We start from the raw sequence: 27,807 nt of genomic DNA, 5'->3' as shown, positions 1-27,807 counted from the left end.
TGTAAACATTACTCCTCAATTTTGGGTTTAACATATATTTAAGTTAAAAGATACTGATTTGTACTAAAAAAAACATTTAAAAACCCATATTTATATGTGAAAAAACACTAATTTCGAGTGTTAATCAACTATTGGTTTTCATGATTCACCAAGCTATTATATTACATGTACTTTCAATCTTGAGAGGAAGTTGAGCCTGTACTAAAGCCAACAAGAGGCTTTGACCTATGGGTGAGACCCTAAAGTGGCCTTATATGTCTATGGTTTAGGTCATTATTGATGAAGATAAGTGAGAATAGGTATTCTTGATAAAGACACCATGATATCTCATCGAATTGAGACAGTGTGTCTCCATGGGTAATACAAAATACATGTGATTAAGAAGACTATGACAACAACAATTCATTTAGTGAAATTTTACATATACTCTTTGTGAGTTAGAGTATGTTAGTTGATCACATAATAAAAGAATTTGTAACTTAAGGATTGAAGAGGTAATCTTAATAGGTGTTGATAGTACTACCTTGTTAGATTATGAATACCAATTCAAAGGAGGTTTGCATATAGTGGATAGTAGGTCACAAACCTAAGCTTTGTCTCGTTGTAATTACTTAAGAAATTAGAGTGGTTCCTTGCAAAATGATAAGTAGTTCATAGTAAATTTATGGATTTGGGCAATTAGAGACTATAATGCACTACCTCTTAATTTGAAGGATGACTTGTCTTGGTCATCAGGATGGTTTTCCCATAGTGAATACACTAGTATGTTTGGTTACACATTGGACAAGATTTATGATAAATCATAACATTAGCTATTAGGTAGTCATTATTAACCAATTTATTATATTGTATGGACTCTTAACCTTGATGGGATATTGAACATGTGTCGAGGTCATTAGTGACTTTAATATATGGGTGAGACCTTAAGATAATCATATATTCCCTAGGGATTGGGTCACTATTGATGTAAGTTGGTGAAAACAGGTATTCTCAATAGAGACACCATAATATCTCATGTAATTGAGACAATGTGTCCTATTGGGTGATCTTAAGAACATGTGATCAAGGAAACTATAATTGTAGTAATTTCTTAAGTGGAATTTGATGTATGGTTTTTGTGTACTAGAGTGTGTCAATTGATCACATAATAAAATGATTTATAACTTAAGGATTGAAAAGGTAATCTTGATATGATGATATGGCACACTTTATCAGAGTATGAACATTATTTCATGAGGAGTCTACATGTAGTGGATAGTAGGTCATGAACCTGAGTTTTGTCATGTTGTAATGCATATGATATTGGAGTGCATTTGATTCTTTGTAGTGAGATGTTAAATCAACATCATAATTAGATTTTAAGGGTGCCAATATTTTCCTATGGGTCCCAGTAGTCCTCTTTCGAGTTCTTGATTCATGGATGCATGTTTGTTTGAGAGAATTTTGTGTTTGTAATTCATAAGTGTGCCTAACAACGTTTTGGTAAAAATGTAAGTTTATGCTGGATCTTATGAATGGTCTTTCTGGATTGGATTAATTAATTAGTTAGTACCTAAATGGGTTAGATGAAGTGACCCAAATCTAAGTTGGGCTCAAGTCACTTAAGCCCACGAGGAAACTTACATAAATCCTCTTTGGGGTTTAAGGCTTCACTTTTGGTTATATATTTTATACCTCAAAGAGAAAAAACCCTAACCCCCCCTTTAGAGATAAGACCACACTTTTCTTATGTTAGGATCTGTGAAATGATTGATCGGGTATAAGATGTTTGGGCATATGAGATCTATGATATGTACAATTTACTTCATCGATAAGATTAGATTTGGGAACATCCAGATCATATGTATCATGTTCTTCTATCTAGACTATATTATTTATGGTTTTTATTATAATATGATTTATTGTGCTTAGATCTAGAGAGTCATAGGAATAGATTACATACAACCTAAAAGACCCAAGGTTAAGGAATAGAGCAATCTTGGTTTCCCTACAAGAAAGCCATACTTGTGATCTAGATATTACTAGATCAAATCCAATATAAAGAAACGGTATAGTAGATCTCAAAAACTAAAATGTCTTCCACTCGATAACTCTTTTTCCTGGATCTTGGCATAGGAGGAGATGAAATTCTCTTTAGAGGGGGTGGAGGTTAGGGTTCCTCTCTAAAGTTCAGATGACGAAAACATCTCTAAAGTCCTAAGGGGGTCTATATAGGCTATCTTGTGGGCTTAAGTGACTTGAGCCCATCTTAGGCTTGGGTTATTTAAGTTATCCCACTTAGGTCATAGTTAATTAATTAGCTTTATTGGTCCTAATAAATTAATTAACCCAATTTAAAAAGATAATTCATAAGTTCTTGTGCAATCTTATGTTTTACGAAAATGATCGTATGCACATATATGAATAAGGAACCCAAATACCCCTTAATAGTCCTCATTGTGGGCTTAAGTGACTTGAGCTCATCTTGGGCTTAGGTTACTTAATCTAATTCACTAGGTCCTAATTAATTGATTAACTCTATTAGGATTTAATTAATAAATTAATTGAATAAAAAAACTAAAATTAATTAATCTTAAAATTTTATGCAAGTTTGTATATTTACCAAAACACTCTTGTACACATAAATGATTAATTTTTTTTTATAAAGCCTTAAGACTTTGTGCCAACAAAGCATATGAACTGAGTAGGGACCATTATGACTTATAGGAAAATTCTAACTCCCTCATAGTCCAATTCTAAAGTTGACTCAAGACATTACTAAAATAAGTCAATTACACTCCAATATCCTATGAAATTACATTGAGATAAGAAGTTTGAGTCTGTGAACTACCATCTATTGCATGTAGACTCATATGAATTAGTATCCCATAATATAATGAGGTAGATGTTATTAAACTCTTAAAATTATCTCTCCAATCCTGAGTCTCAAATATTTCTATCAAATGATCCATTGATATGCTCTAACTCACAAATAACACATGTCAAATTCTATTAAAGGAATTACTATGACTACAAATTTTCGTGATCACAAAACCTTTGGATCACCCAAGGGCATACACTTTCTTAATTCATGAGATATTATGTTGTCTATTTTAAGAATATTTTTTGTCACTTGCCTTAATCAATAGTTCAATCCATAGAGAATATATGACTACCTTAGGGTCTCACATATAGGTCAAAGCCACTATAGACCTTAGCACTATCTCAATATTCTTACAAGTTGAGAGCTTATACAATATAATAGCCTAGTGAATCATGACTACTTGATAGTCAATGTTATAATTCACTATAGGTTATGTCCAATGTGTAACCATACACACTAGTGTACTCACCATGGAAAAATCATTACAATGACCAAGCAAGTCAACCCTTAAATTAGAAGGTAGTGTAGTACAATATTTGATGGATTGCCTAATTCCATGAACCAACTATGAACAATTTATCATCTTGTAAGAAACCATAATTTGGATCTTCCATACAACTCTTAATGCATCCAAGTAATTTATAATACAATAGATACAAGAGTATAATACAAGAGATACAAACGTGAATACTCAAATAGCAAGTAATGCAATAAAGGGTAAAAAAGGAGACCATACATCTTGATAAATAAATTTATTGATAAAAACTTATTCTATTATATCATGTCATGCTTTTAAATGCTCAATCCTAACAATAAGACTCTAAAAATCTGTGTACTCATTTTTTTTTTTTAATTTTATATTTAGTGAATTATTTGTTATCAATAATCCTATCATAGTTGTTTACACCTAGGGAAACCTAAGTGATTTTTCCACCTTACATCATATGTCAATTATATGATTGATTTTTTATTTTGCTTAGGATTGATATATTTTTACTCATAATTGATATATCACTTCATCAATTTATTCATCCCCTTTGGCTAATTTCATAGATCAAGAGAAGTTCTTTCAAAAATGAATTTTAAAATTTTCTTAATTTTAAAATAATAATAATAATTTTTAAGAAAAAATATCCAACATTAAGGAGTTGGATGACTCTAAGATGTCCAAACACCACAAGGTTGAATGGTAGCTACATGCTAAGTGTCACACCCCTGATAATTGCCTTAATTTTTTTTCCAAGTGTGCGGTGCTAAAGACCCTTCTTTAGCCAACCTTCCTTCCCAGCCCTTTGAAAAGCAAAGTAATAGGACACAATAATTATAAGAACCCTTCCCAACTTGTATTATTTCACTCACTACAAGATACAAAATCGTTTTCCAAAGTGTCCCAACACTTGGCCTGAGTCATAAAACAATGCTTAGAACCCTTAAGCATTCAAAGACACATCCCATGCTCTCTGGCTCTATCTCAGAGATGCAGGAGACCCCTTTTTAAATGACAAGCTTGCAAGTTACAATTTCAAATTTCAAAATTCAAAACCAAGGAGCCAGTCTGGTGGTTATGCAACTGCCAAAACCGCCCAAAACTGCTTGCATAACCACCCAGCTAGTGAACAACTTGTGTAACCACCTAGCTGGAGACATTCTTTCAGTCCAAGTTGTCTCTTCACACCAACCATCAGTCCACAACCATCTACTAGTCCCTTGTAACTGACTGTTGTCCTGATCACATTCTTGCTGCCACTAGCTAGCTACCAACTGAACTAGCAGCATGCACCAACCAACTGACCAGGTGCCTAATGCATTAGTGTGCCTTTCCCACACTAATGTGTCATCCCATGCCATGTCGAGGTGCCTATGGCCTGGGCATGTGTCTAGTTCCCACTATCAAGTCAAGCTCCACAACAACAAGCCATGACATTGTGCCCAAGGCTGTTCTCTCTTGGTGCATAGGGCAATGCGCCCTTTTGTCGTGCATGGGCATCATGGGTGCAAGTCAACTGCCTATCTAGTGCCCCATCAGACCATGGCATTGCGCCTATGGCTTCCCCAATTGGCTCGCTGTACAAGGCTTAGACGCCCTCGTGCCCGTGTGGGGATGAGATAGGCCGCATTAGGCCCCGTGCCGTTGCAACCATGGGGTGCACGCCACACATGTCATGGAGCCCATGTGTGCGTGCTTGAGTTCCATCCTTGTGTCCTAAGCACGCCCAAGGCTGTGCCATGGTGCCCCCTTGATGCGATCAAGACCTTCCCTTGGTGCCCCCTTGAGTCACCTACCCCCCCCCCCCCCCCCCCCCCCCCCCTCTTAAAGAGCAATATGTCTAGAAGAGACATCATACATGTTTGAGGAGACATAATAGAATATTTAAATAATTATAAATTATATTTTAAAATGAACCTCACCTTCCATTTGCACTAGCTCCATAGTCAACATATACCTGGTGCGCACGCGTGGTGCCTTCCTGGCTTGCCTGTAGTGCTCATGTGGTGCCTGCTTGGCACGCCTACGGTGCGTGCACGATGCCTGCTTGGCTCGCCTATGGTGCACGCGTGGTGCTTGTTTGGCTCCCCCGTGGTGCGTGCACGATGCACACACGGTGCGTGTCTGGCTCGCTTGCGGTGCATGTCTGGCTCGCATATGACCTCCTTATTTTAACTCCTGGGGTTTGAACCACCAAACCTCCAAGCCATCCTTGCTCTCCGTCTAGGCTCCCATGGGTGCTAGGTCTAATGAGACCCATTCTTTTAACATCGGGTCAAGAGGCTAAGGGGTTGACACTAAGCATATAAGCATAAGACAAAGCCAAACTATCCAACATACCAATGCTAAGATGGTAGACATATGTCTAAGATACAAGCACTAAGTAACAACTACATATCCACCCATTTATCATTCCAAATTCAAATTATTGTAAAAATTCATAAAAGATAATAATTCAATAATGAAAAAAAATCAAAATTTTAATCAAGAATTTGAAAATGAAAATAAATAGGGATATTCTTCCAAACCTTTAATGAAAACTTCAACTATGAATATGAGATTTTAATCAAGTATGAGGGATTTTTTCTTTCTTTTTTTTTGAAAAAAAAAAAATGAGATTTTTGGACTTGAAACTCCTTTTTGGGTATAATTGATTTGGGTAAGTAGATGAAAAAAAAAATTGGGGAAAGAGATAAGGATGTTGGAAATAAACAATATGGGTTCATATATAATTCCATTTTTCTTAAAAAATTTAAATTGATGTGTGAAGCGGGAGGTAGAAATGTGCTCTAAGAGAGGGACAAATAGAATAATTATTTTAGGGGGACAAAAGAGGAAGAAATAATGGTATATAGTGTAATGAAAAAAATACTTTCCTTTTAAATTTAAAGTCAAAGTTCAAAACCCTATGCCCCTCCTAGGCGTTAACTAGCTCCGTCATTACGTGTGAAATCCCTATAAAAATATTTCTTTTTCCTCAAATCCACGTTTCTTAAAAAATTTAACCCTATCTTCATTTCTTCTTTTCTTATTTCCGTTCTCTTGCCTTGTCACCCTTATTTTCTTTTTATTCTTCTCACTTTAGGTGCCTCAATCTATCTTTAGATTTTAAATTTAATAAATAAATAAAAATTTGTTTGGAAACGTTTTTTAAAAATGGTTTTCTATTTTTAAAATAAAAAACTATTTTTCAAACTCCAAACACACTTACAGATCTTTAGAAAACTTATTATGAAAATAGAATTTTTTATGAGAATATATTTCAATTATTTATAATTATTTTCACTTATTTTTCAAAAGCTATTTTGAAAACTAATTGAACAATTATGAATAATTAAAAATAAATTGTTATAAATAAAAATTATTTTTTAAAAAATATTTAAAAACATAAAAAACACATTAATAACATTCCAAATTCAAAATTTACATATACAAAATATGATCAATGAATTTACCTAATTATTTTTTCATGCTTTATATTCTTTAGAAGGACTTTCACAATAATAAAAGAAATATCTTATTATGGAATTTTTTTTTATAGGAATATGAATATTTAATACTAGACTATTAATTTTTTATATGGGATATTTTTAATTATGGGAATCTACCAACCCAACAAAGTCAAATTCTTTTGAGTTAATAGGTAAATCTTCGATATTCTTTCTTACTAATAATAATAATTAGATAATTATTTTTTCTACATGAAATATTCTAAATAAAAATATCAATTTTAATCAAATATAAAATTTATTCTTAAAAAATAGTTCAAAATTTAGATGTCGGTGAATCCAACCCATTAATAACAGACAAATAATTTATGAAATTAGGAAAATGCATAATCCTATTGTTTTTTAAAACATTAAAACATGTTTGGTGGCCAAAACCAAAACATTGAAAGTGATAAAAACCAAAACAAAAAGAAAAAAAAAGGAAAAAACGTCTCCAATATTCTTTGAATGAAAACATCATTTTCGTAATAAATAAATAAATAAATCATGTAGAAATTTCTAACATATACGTGAGAGTAACTTGACATGGTATGTTGCATGACAACACACACAAAAAAAAAAAAAAATTCAATCGAAAAGCCTCAGCTCAAAAACCCAAAACCCAAAACCATTTTCCCAACCGTTGAAACGAGAAAGCCCTTCGCTTTCCCTAGAAAAACAGAGAATATTCTTCTTATTTTTCACTCAAAACGTTGAAACTCTGCGCATTGGAGTATCCTCCCTCTGGTCAATGAATGTAGTTATAAGTTGGGTAGGTGGTTGTTGGATCTGGAGTCTTCTCTGTTAGGTGCGCTGCCTTGAAAATTATTGTCTCTTTCTCTGACTTCATCTTTGGTTTTCTTTCTTTATTTTCTTCATATTTGTTTAAAATACTCTTAATTATTGATACCGATTCTCCAAGACAGAGGGGGTCTGGTGGTTTTGTTTCGTGTTTGTTTTTCTCTCTCTGCTCTCTGCTCTCTGCTGCCGTTGTTGACCACGCCCTTCCCTTTGAATACAATTTATTTGCGACAAGTCTTCTGGGTTTGGTAGTTTCCTGGAAATAAATAGAGGGTCGTGTGTGCTTTTGTTTGTTTACTTTGATCTTTCTGTTTTTGGGGTTCCAATTTGGTGTACAGTCAATGAATTATACTTTGGGTTTGTGCTTGATTGGTGAGGTCTCATTGAGATAAATCACCGAACAGAAGGTGTGCTTTTTATCTGTAGAACTAGTAATGTTTTCAACTGGGAACGCTGAATTGTCTTCTTTCGTTCACACTGCTGGATTACTTTTTGGTGCTATTTGATTAATGTTTTTGCTTTTGTTTTTGTTTTTTTGAATTTACGTTTCTCAATCCCATTTCTGAGATTTTGGGTTACTGTATCTTCCTTGGATTTTGTTTGTGAACACAGTTTTGTTCGGGCGTTGTTGGAATTGTGATTCTCTGGCTCTTGCATTACTGTGATTTCTTTGATTGATCAGTATCTATATATTGTTTGCGTATTTGTTCATCCCAAAAATCTTGAGGGGATGAAAGGAAAGGGCGGGGCACCAGGAACCTACTTCCTGTTGAATACCAAAGCAAAAATTCCTGCTATAGGTCTGGGGACATGGCAGAGTGGAGGGGACCTTTGTGTTGAAGCTGTAAAAAGGGCGTTGTCAGAGGGTTATCGTCACATAGACTGTGCCCATCTTTATGGGAATGAGGTTGAAGTTGGGGAAGCACTGGCTGAGGCTTTCAATGGTTCACTGAAGAGGGAGGATGTTTTTTTGACTTCTAAGCTGTACTGCACGATGAATTCGCTCAATAAAATTGAGAATTCTGTTAGAGTTTCTCTTAAGAACTTAGGAGTTACATACTTAGATCTCTATTTGATGCATTGGCCAGACATTACAGCGTTTGGTGATGCTACGGATCCTCCTTCCAATTCTGGAAATGACCATAGGCAGTTTTTGAATCGATTGAAGAAAGCATGGAAAGCTATGGAGGGTCTGATTGAGTTGGATCTGGTTCGAGCTATTGGAGTTAGCAATTTTGGGGTTCAGCAGATCAAGGAACTGCTTAAATTCGCAAAGATTGTACCCGCGGTAAATCAGGTGAGTCCATATGACTTTACTCATCCTTGCTCTCTTTTAATTATCTATTTTAGCATATTTTGGCATAAGAACTTTCAATTTATTGATTTATTACCAACCCCATCCTTCTAAAGATGCCGGGTTTTGAGAACAAGCAGAATCCTTATCCTGTCTATTGGTAGCTATGGTTCAAAGATGTGGTGAAATTTTATCTCCCTATGTTCATTTTCTTGCCAACAAATATTGGCCTAAACAGTGATAAAACTATAACAATATGCTCGCATCTGAACCAGCTTTCATAGTCATGAATATATTTCAAATTAGGTGCTTATATCAGATCCCAAACCTCTGACAATTCATCCCCTCATGGAGAATGCATCACCTTTTGGAGTTTTTACCTTGATGTCATGATGGACTTGGCAAATTACTGTTGGTAACTCTTCCTGGAGGTGTTCAATACAGTAGTAGGCATAACCACATCTGTGGACAACATCATACAAACATTTCTAATTAGCTTGTTGTCTTTACTTGCAATGTAGCTGGGTGGTGGGTACCCACCCTTTGGTTCAGACCTTTTATTGATTGGCTGCAATTTCAGAAAATTTCACTCACTAAATGTGGAAGTCATCCAAGGAACTGAACATAATTTCCTCCTCAGAGACAGTGCAAAATTGATCAGAGACTAGGAAATGAGTTTCACTGGTCCTTTTGATTACAAAATGTTGCCCACTTGAGTGGTTATCATATATAATTATAGGCAATGCTTTATAGAGAAATCCATGGTGGGATTAGTAGGACTGCATAATCTGTCTGTGCTTGTCGGTTCTTCTTATGGAAGGTGTGATGGCAGAGGTCTCCTGGCACTAAAGAAAACCAGCTATGGCATCAGCCAAAGATATTCATCATCACTAGAGGCTTTCCTTATATTTGAAATTTGAAATTTCATCTTTCTTACATGACAAAGAACTGGAAATAATTTTTTTTGCTCCTTGAAATTTGTTTGGACTTAATCTCTATGATATTTAATGTTTTAGGGTATCTAAAACTTGAGGCTGTGTATCAGCAATTCTTTTATCAGGATTTGGGGTTATCTGCAAGGAATTTACTATTTCTCAACTTCTTTCCAACTGTTTTTTGGCATTGAAAACTAATATGTGAATCAATGATTGAATGATACTTTTTTATATAATTTGTAAAGGACCAAAATGGTAACCTTATTTGCATTATGTTGTTTTGCATTTCCATGCCATTTTCCCCCGACAGGATGTTTATTTGTTATTTTTATTTTTATATATTAGTTATAACTCTGTTATAGCTTCAAATATTTTCAGCAAAATTTATCATTTTTTAATTGTTCTTCTATTGAGACAAAATTTTGGGAATGTGAAACTTCAATGTTTAGGTTACTTAATCCTTGCCTCTGACCTTTTATTTTTTATGTATTTTTCTGGCATATCAAACATGTAAGCCCTCTCATCCTTTTTATCTTCCTGTTGATGTTCTGGCCTTTAATTTAAGGTTCTTGATTGATCTATTATTGGCTTTCATTAGGCAGAATTGCATCCTTTCTGGAGGCAAGATGAGCTCGTGAAGTTTTGTCAATCAAAGGGCATCCATGTATCTGCTCACACACCTTTAGGAGTACCAGCTTCTGGTCCTGGACCATCCGATAGTGGATCAGGTGGAGAAGATGAACCTGGAACTCCCCGGATATCATTCAGGAGGTCAAGATCAGTTCATGGGCCAATGTTGAAATTGTCGGTTGTTGCAGAAATCGCAGATAGACATAAAAAGACACCCGAGCAGGTATTTTTCATAGAGTGTCCTTGATTTTCTTTAAACACTCTTTATATATTTCCATAAATGCTTTTAGTTATAGGATCTTGCTTCTTTGTTCCCGTCTTTGCACCCTATTCCTGATAGCCCATTGGATATACTTTTCTTTGCCAAAATCAGCTATCTTGACAGTTTTCTTATATTCAAATGAAGAGGGATATTGATGCTTCATTTGATTGCCTTATAAATTGGATGAAAATAGATATAGGTTTGGTTTCTAAACATAATCATGTATACCAAAGTCAGGTGTAGGGTTTCAGATTTGCATATCTCACCCTTCATTTCTCAGTAACCATATGGGTGCTAATCATTTTGGCACTTTTCTGAATGTTAATACTGTCTAATTAAATCCCTAGTTTGGGAAAATAGTTTATTTTGTGTATCCACAGTATCAATGTTGTTAAGATTCTTATGTATTAAGTCTACATGCTGTCTAGAAAATTTGACTCTGTTGTTACTTTCTACCAGTAAATATGTGGATGTTGAATAGCTCTCATCCATCTCCATCATGAATAAGAGCCAGAACTTAAATCAAGAAGTGAACTGTTATTTAAGAAATTCTCTTCACAAAAGCGACTATCTCATGGCCTCTCAAGTTACTTTGACTTTCATGAGATAAAATATTTCCACATTTAACATATGTAAGGCTAAGCAGAATACTACCCCAAAAAAATACCATAATATTCCTTCTTTAGCCCTATTCTCCTTAGTATCAATATAACAAAGGAGTTTTGAAAATCGAGACACTATCTACCAGTTTCTAGGCTCACTGTAGACCAACCCTCTGTTTGAAGTTGTTTGTTTTTATGTGAGGAAATTTTGATGCTGCTTCCTTCTGAAAATCTACTTTGATCATCAGTAAATTAGTGGTTCAACAAATGACATAAATTGTGTGTTATCAGTTGGATTGGTGATCAAAGAAAGCTCCATGGTTAAATTTATCTGCCAACTTGCAATGGAATATGGTTTTTTTTATGGGCACTTTTGCAGTGTGATATGGTAAGCACTTCAAAAAGGAAATGCTCTTGATGAACTCATAAAACATTAAGACCCAATCTAGTTCTATTATCTATGTGTCTTCTTAAAGGTAGGAAAATGTTTAGTTGAAGAAGAAAATCAGCTGATTGTCTCACTTTTTCTGTTTATTATGAGCATAGACATTAGATGTTATGGGGATAATGTTAAATGGGTCTTTCCAGAAACTGTAAAGGAGGTCTTAACTACGTGGAGGGGCCCCTTTGTGGGGAAGAAAAGGAAAAAGGTTTGGAAATCCATACCGTTGTGTATTTTTTGGACGGTTTGGAAGGAGAGGAATAGACTAGCTTTTAGGGGGAGTGTGTTGAATATTTAGAAATTAAAGAATTTTTTGTTTGTAACTTATGGAGCTGGGCCAAATTGTATTTAGGCGAGGAGTCTCTCTCCCTTATAGGCTTTTTGGAGTGGGTAGCATCCACTTAAGGGGAGGTGAATCTTTTCTGGTCTTGTTGCTCTTTTTTGAGGCCTTAGTCGCCTTGTATACTCCCTGTATGCTTTGTGGCTCTTAGCCTCTTTTTAATGCATATCTTGTTTACTTATAAAAAAAAAAAAAAAAAAAAAATGTCCTCATGTGCTTGGTTTTGAACCATATAACTCAAAAATATTAGGCTATGCCTGGGATCTGGTCTTGGAGGCTACTTTAATTCTGATTGGGGAGAGAAATGAAAGAACTATTGTCATAGGAGTTTGTACAAATTAGACTTAGGTTCTGTCAAAGCCACATAGATTTTCACTTTCTGTGTTGTTGAACTGTGTCTATATTCACTCTTGTTTTGTTCTTACCTGATAATTGAGTAATCGATGATTACCTCTCTCTTAAACAGAATTCAAATTGCATTCTAGTGTCAGAAAACTGTTCTCATTTGTCAACAGTGAATTTTATGGATCTTTTGAGTTTTAGTACATTTTCAAATATTCTCCTTTTTCTTTGTATGTTATGTATCATGAGAACTTTGAAAGTTCAAAGGGTAATTTTCTTAAAATTTCCAAAAATTTCGATTCTTACACTAAATCGTGCATCTAGAAAAATAGGTCTCAGTCTCTTATACAAAAACGTCAATAGAGCCTTAAACTTCACCTCGTTATTGGCTCCAAGTTTGTAATTATTTCCCCTCTTTGTATGCCTTAGTGGCTTCTAAAGAGGCTTGGTTAGTGGAGTTGTGGGACTCAATGGGCAAGGAAGGGGGTTGGAGTCCTAGGTTCTCTAGGCCCTTCAATGATTGGGAGGTGGAGGAGGTGGAGAGGTTACTTGTGACAATACAAGGAAGGAGGCTTAATTCTAATTGACAAGCCTAAGTAACTGACAAGCAACTTTCCTACTTTGCAACCTAACACCAACACAAGCTCCTCCACATTAGAGGCCTCCCCTATTATAACTAGTTTGCTTTTGTTTAAGTTAAATTTTATCCTTGAGGAAGTCTCAAACCAAAGCTAAACCCAAGCTATATGGATCAATGGACCTAAAGAAAGTTCACAAAAACATAGGGTATCATCATTAAATAAGAGGTGAGAAATCTCCACTCCTTCACCTTCTCCCCCTCCTACCTTGAGATTCGAAATGAAGCCACCCTCTCAAGCCCTTCTCAAGAGAATGCTAAGAGCCTCCATCACTAACACAAATAGATATAGGGATAGAGGGTGACCTTCTCTCAAAGCCCTTGTGCTTTGGAAAAAGCTAAAAGGAACTCCATTTACCAAAACTAAGAATATTGGCATTCAAATGGAAAACTGAATCCAACTCGTCAGAGTAGCCCAGTTGGTTAAGGCGAACACTGGTAAGTGGCACATGGTTCTGGGTTTGAATCTTGCCACTGATGATACCCTGAATTTATTTGGTGCTAGTTGTTGCGGGGCGGTCATTACCTCGAGGTTTGGGTCTCCATGGAGAGTCCTAAGGGCTTGGCCATGGAAGGTTTCTCGATTATAGAAAAAAAAAAAAAGGAGAATTGAATCCAATCAATCCATTTCTACCTAAAGCCCATTTTTTGCATCACCCTAATAGGAAGTTCCAATTTACACGATCATAGGCTTCTTCAATGTCTAACTTACATACAACTCTCTATGACTCCTCAATCTTGAATATATAGTTTTTTTGGTGATTAAAACTGCATTTAGGATTTGCCTCCCTTCTACAAACACATTAGAGTTTGACACCATTTTCCGAATCTCCTTTTTTTTTTAAGTCTATTTTGTCAAAAGTTTAGTTAAAATTTTGCGTAGACTACCTACAATGCTAATGATCTAAACTCCTTTAAATCTTCGACTCCACCTTTTTTTGGGATCAAAACAAAACAGTAGTATTTAGACTTTTCTCAAAGGTACATATTGCAAAAGAAAAAATAAAATCCCTAAATAGCAAGACCTCCTCCTTAACACAATCCTAATAATGCAGCCAAAATGCTAGAGAAAAGCCATCAAGTCCAAGGGCTTTGTCCCCATTTAGCCCTATAAGAGCATCGTGAATCTCCCTCTCATTGAATATCTCTTCCAGTTCCAGCCAATTGGAATCCTCCTTTGCTTGACGATTTGAAAGACATGCTATCTATATCCAGTCTTGACTCTCCTCCTGAATCCGAAAAAAGGAGTTAAAAATAATTCACCACCTTTTTTGAAATCTCAACATCCTTTGCCACCTACTCTCTATTTACCCTAATTCTCCTTATGAAATTTCTTATGTGTCAAGCATTGGCAATTTTGTGAAAAAACTTCGTATTTTTGTCACATTCCTTCAACCACACCTCCTTTGATTTTTGTCTCCAAGAGGTTTTCTTTAAAATGGCCTAATGATTAAACCCTTCTAATGCCACCCTTCTAGCTTCCTTAACTCTCAAAGAGAGCAGTCCTTCCCTCTCCTTTCTATCCTAGTAGCTAATTTGACCCAAGGCACAAACCTTTCGAGTTGCTATATTCCAAAAGACTCCTTTATTCCAAGTTTTAAGGTCCTTTAACACTTTCAACTTTGAAGCCAAAATGAAGCTCTAGGATCCACTAAACTTATACCTTTCCCACCACCCTTCACCATATCTTTAAATCCCTCTAACTTAAGCCACATGTTTTCAAATCTAAAAGGGGTCCTTCCCTTTCTTATCCCTCCTCCCTGTATTAAGATGGAGGAATAATCAGACACTAGGCTCAGCATCTGAATGAACAAGAGACTGAATAAGAACCTAATCTCCATGTCAAGGATCTCCAACACTCTGTTGTCCTAGAAGACCACCACCCCTCCAGCTGCTCCTGTTGCCTCAAGGGCACTCCACTCTAAGAACTTGTCCACCCCTAAGCTTCTGACCAAGGCCATCAAGATAGCTTCCACCTTTGTTTAACCATAGGCACACCGAGTCCACATTCTGAGAATGAATCATAGATTTAATAACCTTCCTCTTCTCCTCATTGTTAACTCCTCTAACATTCCAAAACATTTTCTCAACTCCCTTTCTCTGCATGATGACATTATAGCCTTGTGATCTTTTACAGACTGAAGCCTTCATTTTTATTTTTCTAGGTTCCATTTTTCTTAGCAAAGCCAAAATCTCCTCCTCAAACCCTTTAATTAGCATCCCCAAAAATTTACTGAAAGCTGCAAATTTTTCAAGAGATAAACCCGAGTAGGCTTCCTTTTCCAACTATAAAAGCCTTTCTACTGAGCTGCTCAAACTTTGAGAATTTAAAGGATCTTTCCCAATTACATGAGAGATTACTGATTGTAATGGAACCATTTCAAAATGGCCCATCTATATGATGCTTTGTCAGTAGGTGATGCTAACAAGTGTAATGCAGCAATCATGAAGAGCAGTTTAGGATTTTAGCTGGTCGTATTTAACCTTAAGACAAGTAAAAGTAGAAAGGGAAGGGCTTATCTTTGTTTGGTAATCGAAGGTTTCTTTGGAGGATGGGAGCTTTTGTTCTGTGTACTTTTTTGTGTGCCAGAGTAGCAGTTTTCTAGGTGCCTTTTTCATTATATTCTTCTTGTTTGCCTACAAAAATACTGAAGAAGAAAAGAAGGGGAGAGTTATTAATTGATGGAAATAGTCTTATTAACATACAGGTTATTAGGGTGTGAGAGAGTCATCAGCAGGATTCTCATGCCATGTGCAGATTGTTAGGGTGTAAGAAAGAGATGAAGAAGAAGAAGAAGAAGAAGACAGAACTCTTATAGTCTGCTCTGATTTTTAGGGTGAGAGAGAGAAAGAGAAGCAGCAATACTCTAATATCATGCTCAGATGGTTAGGTTGAGGGTGAGGCTGAGTATGAGAGAAAGAGGGAGGGGAAGAAAGTGGGGTGGGGGTGAGGAACTGAGAGGGATTGATAAAAAAAATACTAAATTACCAATCTAGGCTACTTCATGAAGTCCCATATACTGGAGTCACATTATCACATTCGGTTTGGTGTAGATTGTAAGAGAAGCATGTAATCTTGTTTACCTCGTGATATTTCTATTGACAATGTTATCCCATCTCTAAAAACATGTAAACATGTCCATGTGATGACTATTGCAAATGCTATGCGAGCTCTAATTATTATATCTGTCTAATCAACATGATAACCAATGAGATGCTGTGTCTGCATTCTATGCATTCCCAAACTCATAGCCATGAGATAAAAAGGGTCAAGAATCATACCCAAATTCATATCCTTTGCCTCCAAACCCATAACTAGTTGAGGATTCACAATGATATTTTTGTGAATGACATCCATTTGCATAATTAACTGAATTGAAAGCTTTTATCTACATATAGCATTATGGTGAAGGTAATGATCTCTGTCTATAATCTCCACAACAATCCCAAGCCAGAGGACCTAATCAACCGCTACATGAAGTATTGATGACAAATAGAAAGCAAGGTCCACTACCCTCCCATGTAAGTTGGAGTGTTGGCATTATCTGCATGAATCAAGTACAAGGTGGTTTTTGGGAGCATAATGGTCCTTATTCTAAGTAGCATAGTAAAACAATGCTACATAGATCTTTGCCACTTCAATAGATTCACATGGATTTTCTTCACTTAAGAGTATGGATTTACCCTTACCCTTAAGGACCTTAGAATCCAGTATTCATCAGCATGGGCACTGTTCCCTAAACCATGGAATTTTTAGGGGCATTGCACTTCACAGGGCATGGATGTTTCAACGTTTGGACTGATTTGTTTATCTGGTCCATGTATGAATAGGCTAAATATTTTCTAGTACTATGATATCTCCAATATCTTAGGCCATTGATAGATCAATATCTATAGGTATCGGTTTTGTAAAATTTTGAGGATGCTTTCAAGATACTATGAATGTTAATAGATAACAGAAAGAACATCATTATAATTTGAAACATCTTTTCCTTGATTGTTCATGTTTCCTTCTACTTCAGTAGCTATGGTATCATTTTCTCAAAGATGGAATTAAAATTTTCAAAAATTTTGATGATGTTTTTTATTTATTTTGATAAGTAAAAAAGAGTATTTATATTAAAAAAGAGACGCTAAAATAGCAGTTTTTGATATACAAAAAAGATACACTTAGCCTCTTATAGTTGAAACAAAAAACTGTCCAAAAGGATATACAAGAGACAATCCCTCCCTCAATGGGAGCTCACACAATCAAGGAAATCAATTAAAATTGAAGGACCATATTTTATAAACATCTTAGTCTCCGACCGTTGTACACAAAAGAACCTTTTAACCTTTGGATGGACAACACGTCGTCTTCGAAGCCAATTTTGTTCATTGCCTTCCATACTGTCCAAAAAATGCATAAGAGGCCCGTTGTCTAAACTTTTTTACTCTTTTTACCCACAAAAATCTCATTCCAACTCAAAAAGGTTTCCCCAATAAAAAAGGAAACACCCACGAAACTCCAAAAAGAGTAAAAAACATCTCCCACAAAGCCCTTGTCTTTACACAATGGATAAGTAAGTGATCAATGAATTCCTCATTCGTTTGATAAAGATAACACCTATTTGCTAAATCCCATCCCCTTTTCTAGATTGGGTCCAAAGTTAAAGCTTTTTCCCATGAAGCCTCCCAAGTAAAGAAACTTACTTTTGGCTACACACAGGAATTGAAAATGATTTTCATTGGGAAATAAACTAAAGAGTCTGGCTCTAAGGCTTTGTAGAGAGACTTTACAGAGAATTTGTCACTCTTTGTTTCCACCCACCGCACCATATCCTTATCCATACACTCTTTTCCCACACAGACATAACAAAAGGCTCTCCATCTCATCCACTTCCTAATCATTGAAAGGTCTAATGAAGCGAGGACTTCAGCTCCCCCCATCTTCTGAGACAATCCAAACATCCTTTGCCCAAGCCTCTTTGGAAGCAGTTAAGGCAAATAAAAAGGGGAAAGAATCACACAAAGGTGTATCCCCACACCACTTATCCCTAAAAAAACTCACCTTTTGCCTATTACCCACCACAAAGGAAAGTCTACTGCTAACGAGGTGTCAAAACTTCCTGATTACTTTCCACAACCCTACACCATACCTCTCTCTTACTTCACGAGAACACCACCCACCTCGTTCCTCCTCATACTTTCCCCTTATTACTCAATTCCAAATGGCCTCTCTCATGTTCGCAAAGCACCAACTCCACTTGTAAAGGAGAGCCTTATTGAGGGTAGAAAGACTTTTAACCCCCAATCCTTCTTTTCTTTTATCTGAACAAACGGTTTCCCACCTTACCAAATGAGGTTTTTACTCTAGAGCCCCACCCCCCAATAAAAAATCCCTCTGAATCTACTTTAGCCTCAATCTAATCAACCTTGGCAAGTGGAGGATAAACATGAAGTAAATAGGCAGTCTTGACAAAGTGTTTCGTATCAAGGTGATTCTCCCACCCTTAGAGATGAATTGTCACTTCCACATAGCCAATCTCTTCCGGAACCTCTCCTCAACTCTATCCTAAGCTGCCACAAACTTGAATGGAGCACCCAGCAGCATCCCCAAGTAAGTGGACGATAAGCTTTCCACCTTACAACCAAGCTCTAAAGGCAAATCCTCCACATTCTCCACTCTCCCCACTAGAGTCAACTCACTTTTTATCCAAGTTAACTCTCAACCCTGAAATATCCTCAAACCACATAAGCAGCCCACATAAAAAAGTCATTTGGTCTTGGGATGCCTCACAAAAGACCAAAGTATAATCTGCAAATAGTAAGTCAGAAACCTTAATCCTTTCACCCTCTCTACCCCTCACATGGCAAGATGACAAATAACCTTCACCTATAACTCTCTTTAAGAGGCAACTTAGAGGTTCCATCACAATCACAAACAAATAAGGAGAAATGGGGTCTCCATTGGAGCTTTGGAAAAAGCCAAAAGGGGTCCCATTGACCAAGACTGAAAAACTGGTAGTGGATATACACCACTTGATCCACCTTATCTATTTCTCCCCAAAACCCATCTTTTCAAAGACCAAAAACAAGAAAGACCACTCCACATGATCATAAGCCTTCTTTATATCAAGTTTGCATGGAACCACACCCCCATTACTTTTCAAAATCGAATCAATGGCTTCATTGACAACAAGCACTACATCCAAAATTTGTTTACCCTCCACAAACGCATGTTGCGTCTTGGAAATCACTGTAGCTATCACCATTTTTAACCTATTGGCCAACAACTTGGCCAACCATATGTATAGTCCTCCCACCAAACTAATTGGCCTAAAGTCCCTTAAGTTTTTCGCTCTCCCTTTCTTCATAATCAACACTAAGAAAGTTGCATTCAAACTCCTCACAAAATGATCATGTTCATGAAACTCCCTAAAAAAGCTTATCACCCCATCTTTCACAAACTCTTAAAAAAACTGCTAGAATGTCATGGAAAGCCAATTCAGAGTTGGTTCTTTGTCCTCAATAAACCTGAAAGACCATTAAAAACCTCCTCCTCAGAAAAAGGTTTTTTCAGCCCTGCTACCTCTTGATCTTCCAATCTCTCAAAAGACAGTCCACTTATGCTGGGCCTCTAGTCACTTGTGGTAGAAAGCAAATTTTGGAAAGCTCTACCCACTTCCTCTTTAATATTGCTCTTCTCAGTGAACCACATTCCATTTATTTTGACTCTAGCCATCTGGTTCCTTCTTCTATGAGCATTAGTCATTCTGTGGAAAAATCTTGTATTTCTATCCCCTTCCTTTAGCCACACTTCCCTTGATTTCTGTCTCCAAGACATTTCTCCTAAAAGAGCCCATTTCTCTCCAAGACATCTTTTCCAGAGAAAGTGAGCGAGAACTCTCCTTTTTATCCAAAAAATCCACCAAAGTCAATGCCAAAGCCATCTGTACTTCTATCTTACCAAAAACTTCCCTATTTCAATTTCTCATAATAGGTTTTAGTGCTTTCAGCTTTTCAGCCAGAATGAAACTAGCAGACCCACTAAAATTGAGACCCTCCCACCACTTTTTCTAAACAATCTTGAAGCCCTTCTCCTTCAACCACATATTTTCAAATCTAAAAGGTGTAGAACTTCTCCTCATCTCTTCCCTGTCAAGGAGAATAGGAAAATGGTTGGACACCGGTCTAGGAAGAATACATTGATCAACCCTAGAAAAATGACCTTCCTAATTCTTTAAGATCAGGAATCGATCAATTCTGGACTTAAGACTTGTTCTTTAGGCCATTGCTCCAAGTGAAAGAGTCTCCTTGTAGAGGCAAGTCCCTTAATTTTAATTCCTTAATCACCTTTGAAAATCTCCTCATGGTAGAGGACAATTTGCCACCTCTACTAAGCTCCAAGAGGAATCTGATCGTATTAAAATTGTCTGCCACACACCGAGGATCACTCCAAAACCTTTAATGGCCTCTAACTCGTCCCAAAAACCTTCCCCGTCCTTCTTAGTGTGGGTCCATAAACACCTATAAAGCTCCAACAAAAATCATCCTCACAGTTCTTAAAATGACAAGAAATCAAAGAATTCCCCACTTCCATCTCTAGCAGTTGTAATGCTCTGTTATCCTAAAACACCAAAACCTCACCTACCGCTCCCCTTGAGTTCACAACACCCCATTCTAAACATCTCCCCACTCCTAGACTTCGCATGATCCCATTGGACATCTCTTGTATTTTAGTTTCCTGCAGGCAAGCTATATCCACTTTTTGAGATTTAATCAGAGCCTTCATCATCTTTCTCTTCTCACAGTCATTTGCCCTTCTTACATTCCATGAAAGAATTTGAAGCTTCATTTAACTCTAGTTAGTTTCCACATGTTCCCTTCTTGACCCATAATAGCCCATCGAATACTCCAATTTTTTCAGTTCCCGATCAAATCTTAAGGATTTTTGCACTTTCCTCTTTCTGCCACTCATCTTCTCTTTTTGTTCTTTTCTCTCTTACATCCTTTTAAGAAGCTTCAAAATCTCCCCTTTAAGGCCCTCAGTTGGCATTCCTAAGCAGTGGCAAAAATTCGCTTAGCAATTGTTCCTCCAAAACTCTGTGGCTCCTCCCTCTTCCTCCACCAACCCTTCTCCCCTCTCCTTTGTCGAAAATGCCCCATCATCTCCCTGCTCATTACCTAGCTCCATCACAGTCATACAACCCTGAACACTATTGTCCGCCAATATTACCCTCAATGGGTCTACGACCGTCTCTCCTTCCCCCGTCCAGCTCAACAACAACATCGTGATCCACCTACCGCAATCATCGCTCTTTCCAACCTAGAGGAAGAAGAAGAATCTTGCCCCCCCAAGGCGCAAAAAGAATTGGGCAAAGAGGAGTACTTGGAAGCTTCCTCCTAGAGGCAATCATCAGTTGGAGAACCACTATAGGTCACCAATCGCGCCCCCTTGGCCTCTACGATCAACAATCCACCCATCATCTCCTCTTCAACCCTCCAAACCTGAGAGGAAAAGATTCTCTCCCAAGCCCTAGCCTCTTTAAGCCCTCAATATTACTACCCTGGGCCGAGCCCACAAACTTTTCCACCACACGATTGGGCTAGCCCTCCTCCATAACTATACTAGGCCCACCAGCCCCTTCCTCCATTAAGGCACGACCCAACCCATGCCTCAACTGAAAAGAATGTCTAGCCTTTTCTTTTAAAAGGCCTTTAGCTCTTGGGCCCAATTGCAAACTCCTTTAGGCTCAATACCCTTTCTTATCTCAAACCCCCCACATCTTTCCCCTCCACCTGCACCCCCCTCCCTCGTTTACCTACTACATTCCCTGCACCAATATCAGAAAATTCAGATGCTTTAACAAGCACATCAGAGTCAATGTCCACTTTGCCCTTATCTTCTCTGCTTGAGCATGCCACACCACCCCCCTCAAAATGCATACCTACACAAAACCCATGCTTAAGAGTGTTGATATGCATAAGTTGAAAGAATATCAGTAGAATACCAATTTACATTTTTCCCTAATTGTTACATGATTTTTGTACTTCATTTTATATTAATATACATTGAAGATTTATAGAATAGATTAGAATTTATTATCTAATAGATTGAGATGTAAAATAAAATGATTGTTGATTTTAAATTTTTTTCTTTAATGTCCAAAATATCAAGAAAAGAAAAAATATCTACTTTCTAATAGATTATAAACTTCTTTATTCAGTAGTATATGATATACATAAAGGAAAAGGCATATATAGGTTTCGAAACCTAAAGGATCGAAATCGGATTTTTAATTAAAAAATAAATCATGAATTTCCAAAAAGAAACATTGCCAAAACATGACAAAATTAGAACGACCGCTCACTTTGGCCAGTGCTTGAGCGGTCTTGTTTTACCAAAAATAAAGATAAAACAATTTTAAACCAATTTTGTGAAACTGATCCAATCCATTCCCTTTCATAACCTAACTTGCCTCTAACAAACCTTTTTAGACTTACCTATGATAGTTTGGTCAAAAGATCAGCAATGAAGGAACAAAATTGCCAATTCATAAAAATGTCCTAACAACCTTTTTTCTAAAAGCTTAATTTATTGGGATTTGGTACAATGTTTGTCATGTGTTCCAACATCCTCCCCCATGTGCGGCCTGCCGCCGCATAGCTGCACATGGAGAGATACACACAAACCGCGAACACCCTTCTTTCAGCTTTCATGTGGGATCAATAAATTGGACTAAATAAACATGCAATAAGGTTGGAACATATAACCACCTGTCAAACAACGGTCTAATATTATTTTGCGTAGCTAATTTTCTTAAAAGCTTAAGCAATTAAGATTTGGACTCACAATGTATATCATGTTCTTCAACATGAGTAATATATGTAAAATGATATTAATATATATTAGTGGGTTAAGCTGGGTTGCCAAAGGCATCAACCCTAGCCCTTACTCAACCTTGAGTGTGTTTCCTTTTCTTTTTCTTTTTTGTTTTCCTCATGACAACCCACTATTAAAACAAGAGCTGAAGGTTGCATGTCAGTCTTGATGGGTTTGGGATGGATTTAATTTGCCCAAGTTGTGGCCCACACTTAAAAGTACTGTATGTGGTATGGTATGGCAGTGCATTAGACTTCAGCTATATATGCATGCTTTATTTTATCATCATATTATATTCAGCTAGAATGGATACATGAGTGATGTTCTAATGACAGATATCTTCTATATAATTGTGCCAATCATTGGCCCCTGTGCATGTTATGGTTGCTTTTATTTACAGCAATTTGCTGCTAAAATTTTATATTGTTTCTCCAGTTATCGTTTCTGAATTTTCATTAAGATTTTCCGCCACTAATTTCTGAATTTCCAAAAACTTTTTGAAATTAAAATTAATATCAATGTATCCATTGATACCTTCCTATCATTTGCCTCCATAATATTATCTAGATGGATATTTACTTCCTTGAGTATTGGTGGTGATTACAGGCAAGGATTGTCTTTGTCATATGGCTGCAAGTTAGGATATGGTTCTTATTCATACGGGTTAGTGTTGCAGTGTGAGTCACAGATGCATTGATCATTAATTTATGGTTATGACTCTTATGGATAAGAAGCCAGGGATATGGGTGTAGGTTTGACTCCCAAACATCGTCCTTCCATGGTTATAGGCATGCAAATGGATAAGGGGCATATTGGATATTTCTATAGATTTCTCAGAAGAATGGGTGCAGTATTAAGGATTTGGACATATTTAGCCTGGCTTGTTGATATTTTATGTTTACTACATATGTTGCATACCATTCTGCCTAGAATTTGTTGTGGATGTTTGCTTGTTTATCTACTTTGGATGATTATATCTATGAATGAAATGGTTTTAGATATTAGTATCACAATAATAATAATCATAATAATATCCCAACTGTTGGATAATCCTAACAGTAAGGCACTTATCCAAACTGTTGGAGAAGCAAACCGCGAGTGATATGGCCCACCCCTATACTCTACACTTCTTAATTTAAAACTAGGGAAGCTCAAATTCTGAACCTATAGTACATTGCCGAAGGGCACTAACTCTAAGCTGCACTTGAGTGGGCATTACCTCTAGATTTTCAATTTGTCAATGTTACTTCTTTTAGTTGTAAAGAGGTAAAGTCATTATTTAGATGATTAATTGTATGTCCATGTTTTCACACTGGTTCCTCACTAGTGTTCCCCAATACAGGTATGTCATAGCCCTGAACCACATTCAACTAATGTTTATGAGGCTAATGTTTGGGTCTAATGAATTTTAGTTTTCCTTCTAAGTGCTTCTATTTTTTTAATCAAAGTTGTGTCAAGTTTGTGTATGGTACTTTGTGAAAGAGAAAAATCCTATTCATGTCAAAGTTGGTCAATTCATGTAGACTATCAATTTTTGGTTGCTATTTCACGAAAGAAATATTGCAGTCAGGGTCATGGGTGTTTGGTTTATAGGTTTGCTTTGGAAAACTTCAGTTTTTCCAGACAAGAAGTTTACCTTAATCTAATTACATATAGATGATGTATGAAGTTTTATGGATGGAAGCGGATGGGACTTTGTATTGTGGTTTCTCCTTTTTTAGCTTTCCTAACAATTCATGTGTTGGAACCTCTTGTTTTAAAATGATGTGTGGCCCTTGTTCAAATTAAGCTTTGCATTTTCATTTTGCAAATTCAATACTTGAATGGAGACCAAAAATATTCTATTGGAATTTCATTTACGGACATTCTGAGGTTGCAATTGTGTTTGGTCATAGGCACACTTAGGTTCTCAGTCACAAGTCCTTATCATTGCATTAAGGAGCAGTTTTGTCACTTAAATGGCAAAATTACTGATGTGTTTTAGCCAAAACAATAAAACAGCCCCTAGTGTAGTGGGGATGAGTGACAATTGGGAGCCTGACACATGAAATACTTTGTAACTACATTCACATCTATTTTCTATAAGCAGAGCAACATTTAATGTTCATAACTAGAAGTGATATATTGGTGTTCTTTGATATGTTGTAGGTCATTTTACGGTGGGGACTGCAGAGAGGGACCAGTGTTCTACCTTGTAGCCTGAAGGCTGATCGGATCAGGAAAAACATAGACATCTTCAGTTGGTCTCTGTCAGATGACGAGTGTAACTGCCTGAACCAGATAGAACCTCAAGTATGTTTATTTGGAAACGGTCCTCTGAATAGCCTCCCAAACAGTGGCTTTATGCCCGGAAGTGGCCCCCTTCAGTCTGTGCGCGAGATGGAAGACGATGTGGAGTCCAATACTTGATGTTTGGAAATATTTTCTTGTGACATTCTGTCATTTGAGATAACATCTTCAAGTTATAATATGGCATGCGAACATATGCTGGTTGTTTGTAAGATTGTTTTGTGAGATTCTTTCTTTGGTGGATGCTGAATTTGGAGTCAAAAGATACGTTATTGGTGGAGTTGAAGTGGTGAATATTTCCTCTTAAAGAAAGATGTTTTATATCTTCCCACAGGGGTGTGTTTCAAATGTAACATTGTCAAGAAAAGTGGCTACTGTACATGAACCCACCACAAAACAACAAAGAGGTACTACCTATTCCTCTGAAAGTTTCAAGACATAATACATAAATACTCTTGATTTTTCATTATCATTTTAGATTTCTTTTAGTTTGTTCCTTTTCTTTTCTGGGTATTGTTTAACAGTGCTGTTTGTTCCTTGGATTCGTATAATTTTGATTGCCAGTTTATATGAATGGATATCTATTACTTTCTGTTTATCAAAATATCTACCAAGTAGCTCATATAAGGTCCGTGACGACTCCATTAGTCTTCATTTTCTCAGATGAATGATTCTAATGATGAATATGTACATAAATGGTGGGCTTAATTTACTGGATATCTTCTTATTGATCATCATATCACTTGTTCTTTTTGGGTTCAACGCGGACACGGCAATTTGACTTGATTCCAATGTCGCTTAATCGTGGATCAACTGTCAAAGATAATTAAGTAAAGGAAGAGAATTGTGTATGAGGATACATATGAAAGGCTTAATTCTGCATTTCATGATGAAGAAGAGGACTTCATGAGGCTTGAAAAGCCCCACATATGTTGGCCATTATGTGAAATGCAGGAGTGTTTGGATATAATATGATTGGGTTGTTTTGAGTAGTGGTGAAAGATGGTGTTTTGTGACGCTGATTTTTGATTCACCTGAAATGGACTTCTGGTAACATGCCTTATTTGGGATGAGCCGCTGTTTCCTTTGGATTCCCCTCTTTCTCACCATCATTGCTTTTGTGGAAATGATATTGGAGGTGGATCCCTTCTCCACCTCAAACTTTCCTTCATTTTCCTAGTATCCAAACGAGTATCTATAATGCTTCCAAACTTAACCCAACTAATAAAAAATCAGGGAAAGGAATACCTTAAATAATGGTAAGAGTGTGTTTGAGAGAGTTTAAAAAGAGATTTGAAAGCACTTTCTTATAAAAATAACGTGTTTGATAGGTTTTTTAAAACCATTTAAAAAATTTTAAATGTAGTTGGAAGTTATTTTTGAATAATCATTTAATAAGTAATATAAAAAAGAATTAATTTTTGTTATATATTACATCATTAAAACTACTGAAAAAACACCTTTTCACTTTATTTTCAAATACTAAACAATTCTTTTTAAAATTATTTATATTAAACACATTCTAAATAAAAAAAAGTGCGTTTGATAGTTATTTTAAGAAGCGTTTATAATTTTTTTTTAAATAAAATTTTTTAAGTATTAAAGAGGTTAAAAATGCTTTTTAAAATCATTATCAAACACAATCTAAATCTTATATATTTTCTTTATATATTTTATAGAAATTTGAATTATTTAGAAGCATCGGGGAGTTGGAACAATGCATTGAATTTACTCACTTGTTTAATATTTGTTTGATTTTAGTTTTCATCCCAAAGCACATATGATGGGCAGTTGGCTGTTGTTGATTCAAATCAAAAAGTCAAATAAATTAAAAAATTTCTACAAAAACCTTAAGAATATTGGCTTTAAATTCCAAAAATGGGTGCCTTTCATATTTTTGTTTTTCTCATAAAAGTATGATGAGTTGATGTGATGTTTCTTTAAATTATTTTTCCTTTGAGAATTTGGTTAGAATAATGAGTTCAATGCATTAGGCTAAAACCTTGCTCTAAGGTTCAATTTAAATTTTTATATTTTAATAGAAAATTCTTTAATACTACTCACATAGATAGCAATAAATTAATCAATTTCATGATCATCAACAATTAAATAGTAGTGTTTGTTAAGTTTTCACACCACAAATACTTTAATAATTTCAAATTCATGTTCATTATATTTTAAAAAGAAAAAAAAATTCAATAAAAATTAATTTTATTTTTACCAACTAATAAGAAATTTATAATATTCATGGGCGACTATTCCTCTAAAGTAGCATATACACATCAAGTTATAAGGATTCATCAAGGAATTATTTAAACCTTTAAAATAACATAGAGGTGACAAGTCGTAAGGATTTATTTATTAATGACTTATTTAAATATGTGAATAGGTTTTAAAGTCTTAAGAATTAATGGATGGAAAACAAATAGGAGCACAATTTCATAATCATAGAGGATGGTAAAAGTCACCGATCTTGAGAAATAATAATTTGAAAGCGAGTAAGAACATAATATTCACGTCATAGAGGGTG

The 27,807-nt window shown here is 36.0% G+C and overlaps 1 protein-coding gene across 3 annotated transcripts; it reads left to right on the top strand.

The window, feature by feature from the left end:
- Positions 1–7,473: 7,473 nt before the first annotated feature.
- LOC117916974 (aldo-keto reductase family 4 member C10-like) lies at positions 7,474–25,845 on the top strand. 3 transcript variants are annotated; one of them, XM_034833222.1, is made up of 4 exons: positions 7,474–7,610; positions 8,252–8,936; positions 10,467–10,721; positions 25,137–25,845. In XM_034833222.1, the coding sequence occupies exons 2-4, from the start codon at positions 8,370–8,372 to the stop codon at positions 25,395–25,397; spliced, it is 1,083 nt and encodes a 360-aa protein (XP_034689113.1). In that variant the 5' UTR covers positions 7,474–7,610; positions 8,252–8,369; the 3' UTR covers positions 25,398–25,845. The 3 variants fall into 3 exon arrangements, with proteins under 3 accessions (XP_034689113.1, XP_034689105.1, XP_034689111.1); XM_034833214.1 differs by having other exon boundaries at positions 7,474–7,646; XM_034833220.1 differs by lacking the exon at positions 7,474–7,610 and adding an exon at positions 7,654–8,046.
- Positions 25,846–27,807: the final 1,962 nt, after the last annotated feature.

Source organism: Vitis riparia, chromosome 1, assembly GCF_004353265.1.
Source record: "Vitis riparia cultivar Riparia Gloire de Montpellier isolate 1030 chromosome 1, EGFV_Vit.rip_1.0, whole genome shotgun sequence".
Classification (NCBI taxonomy): domain Eukaryota; kingdom Viridiplantae; phylum Streptophyta; class Magnoliopsida; order Vitales; family Vitaceae; genus Vitis; species Vitis riparia.
The sequence above is the reverse complement of the archived record's forward strand: the minus strand, read 5'-3'. Positions and strand labels throughout refer to the sequence as shown.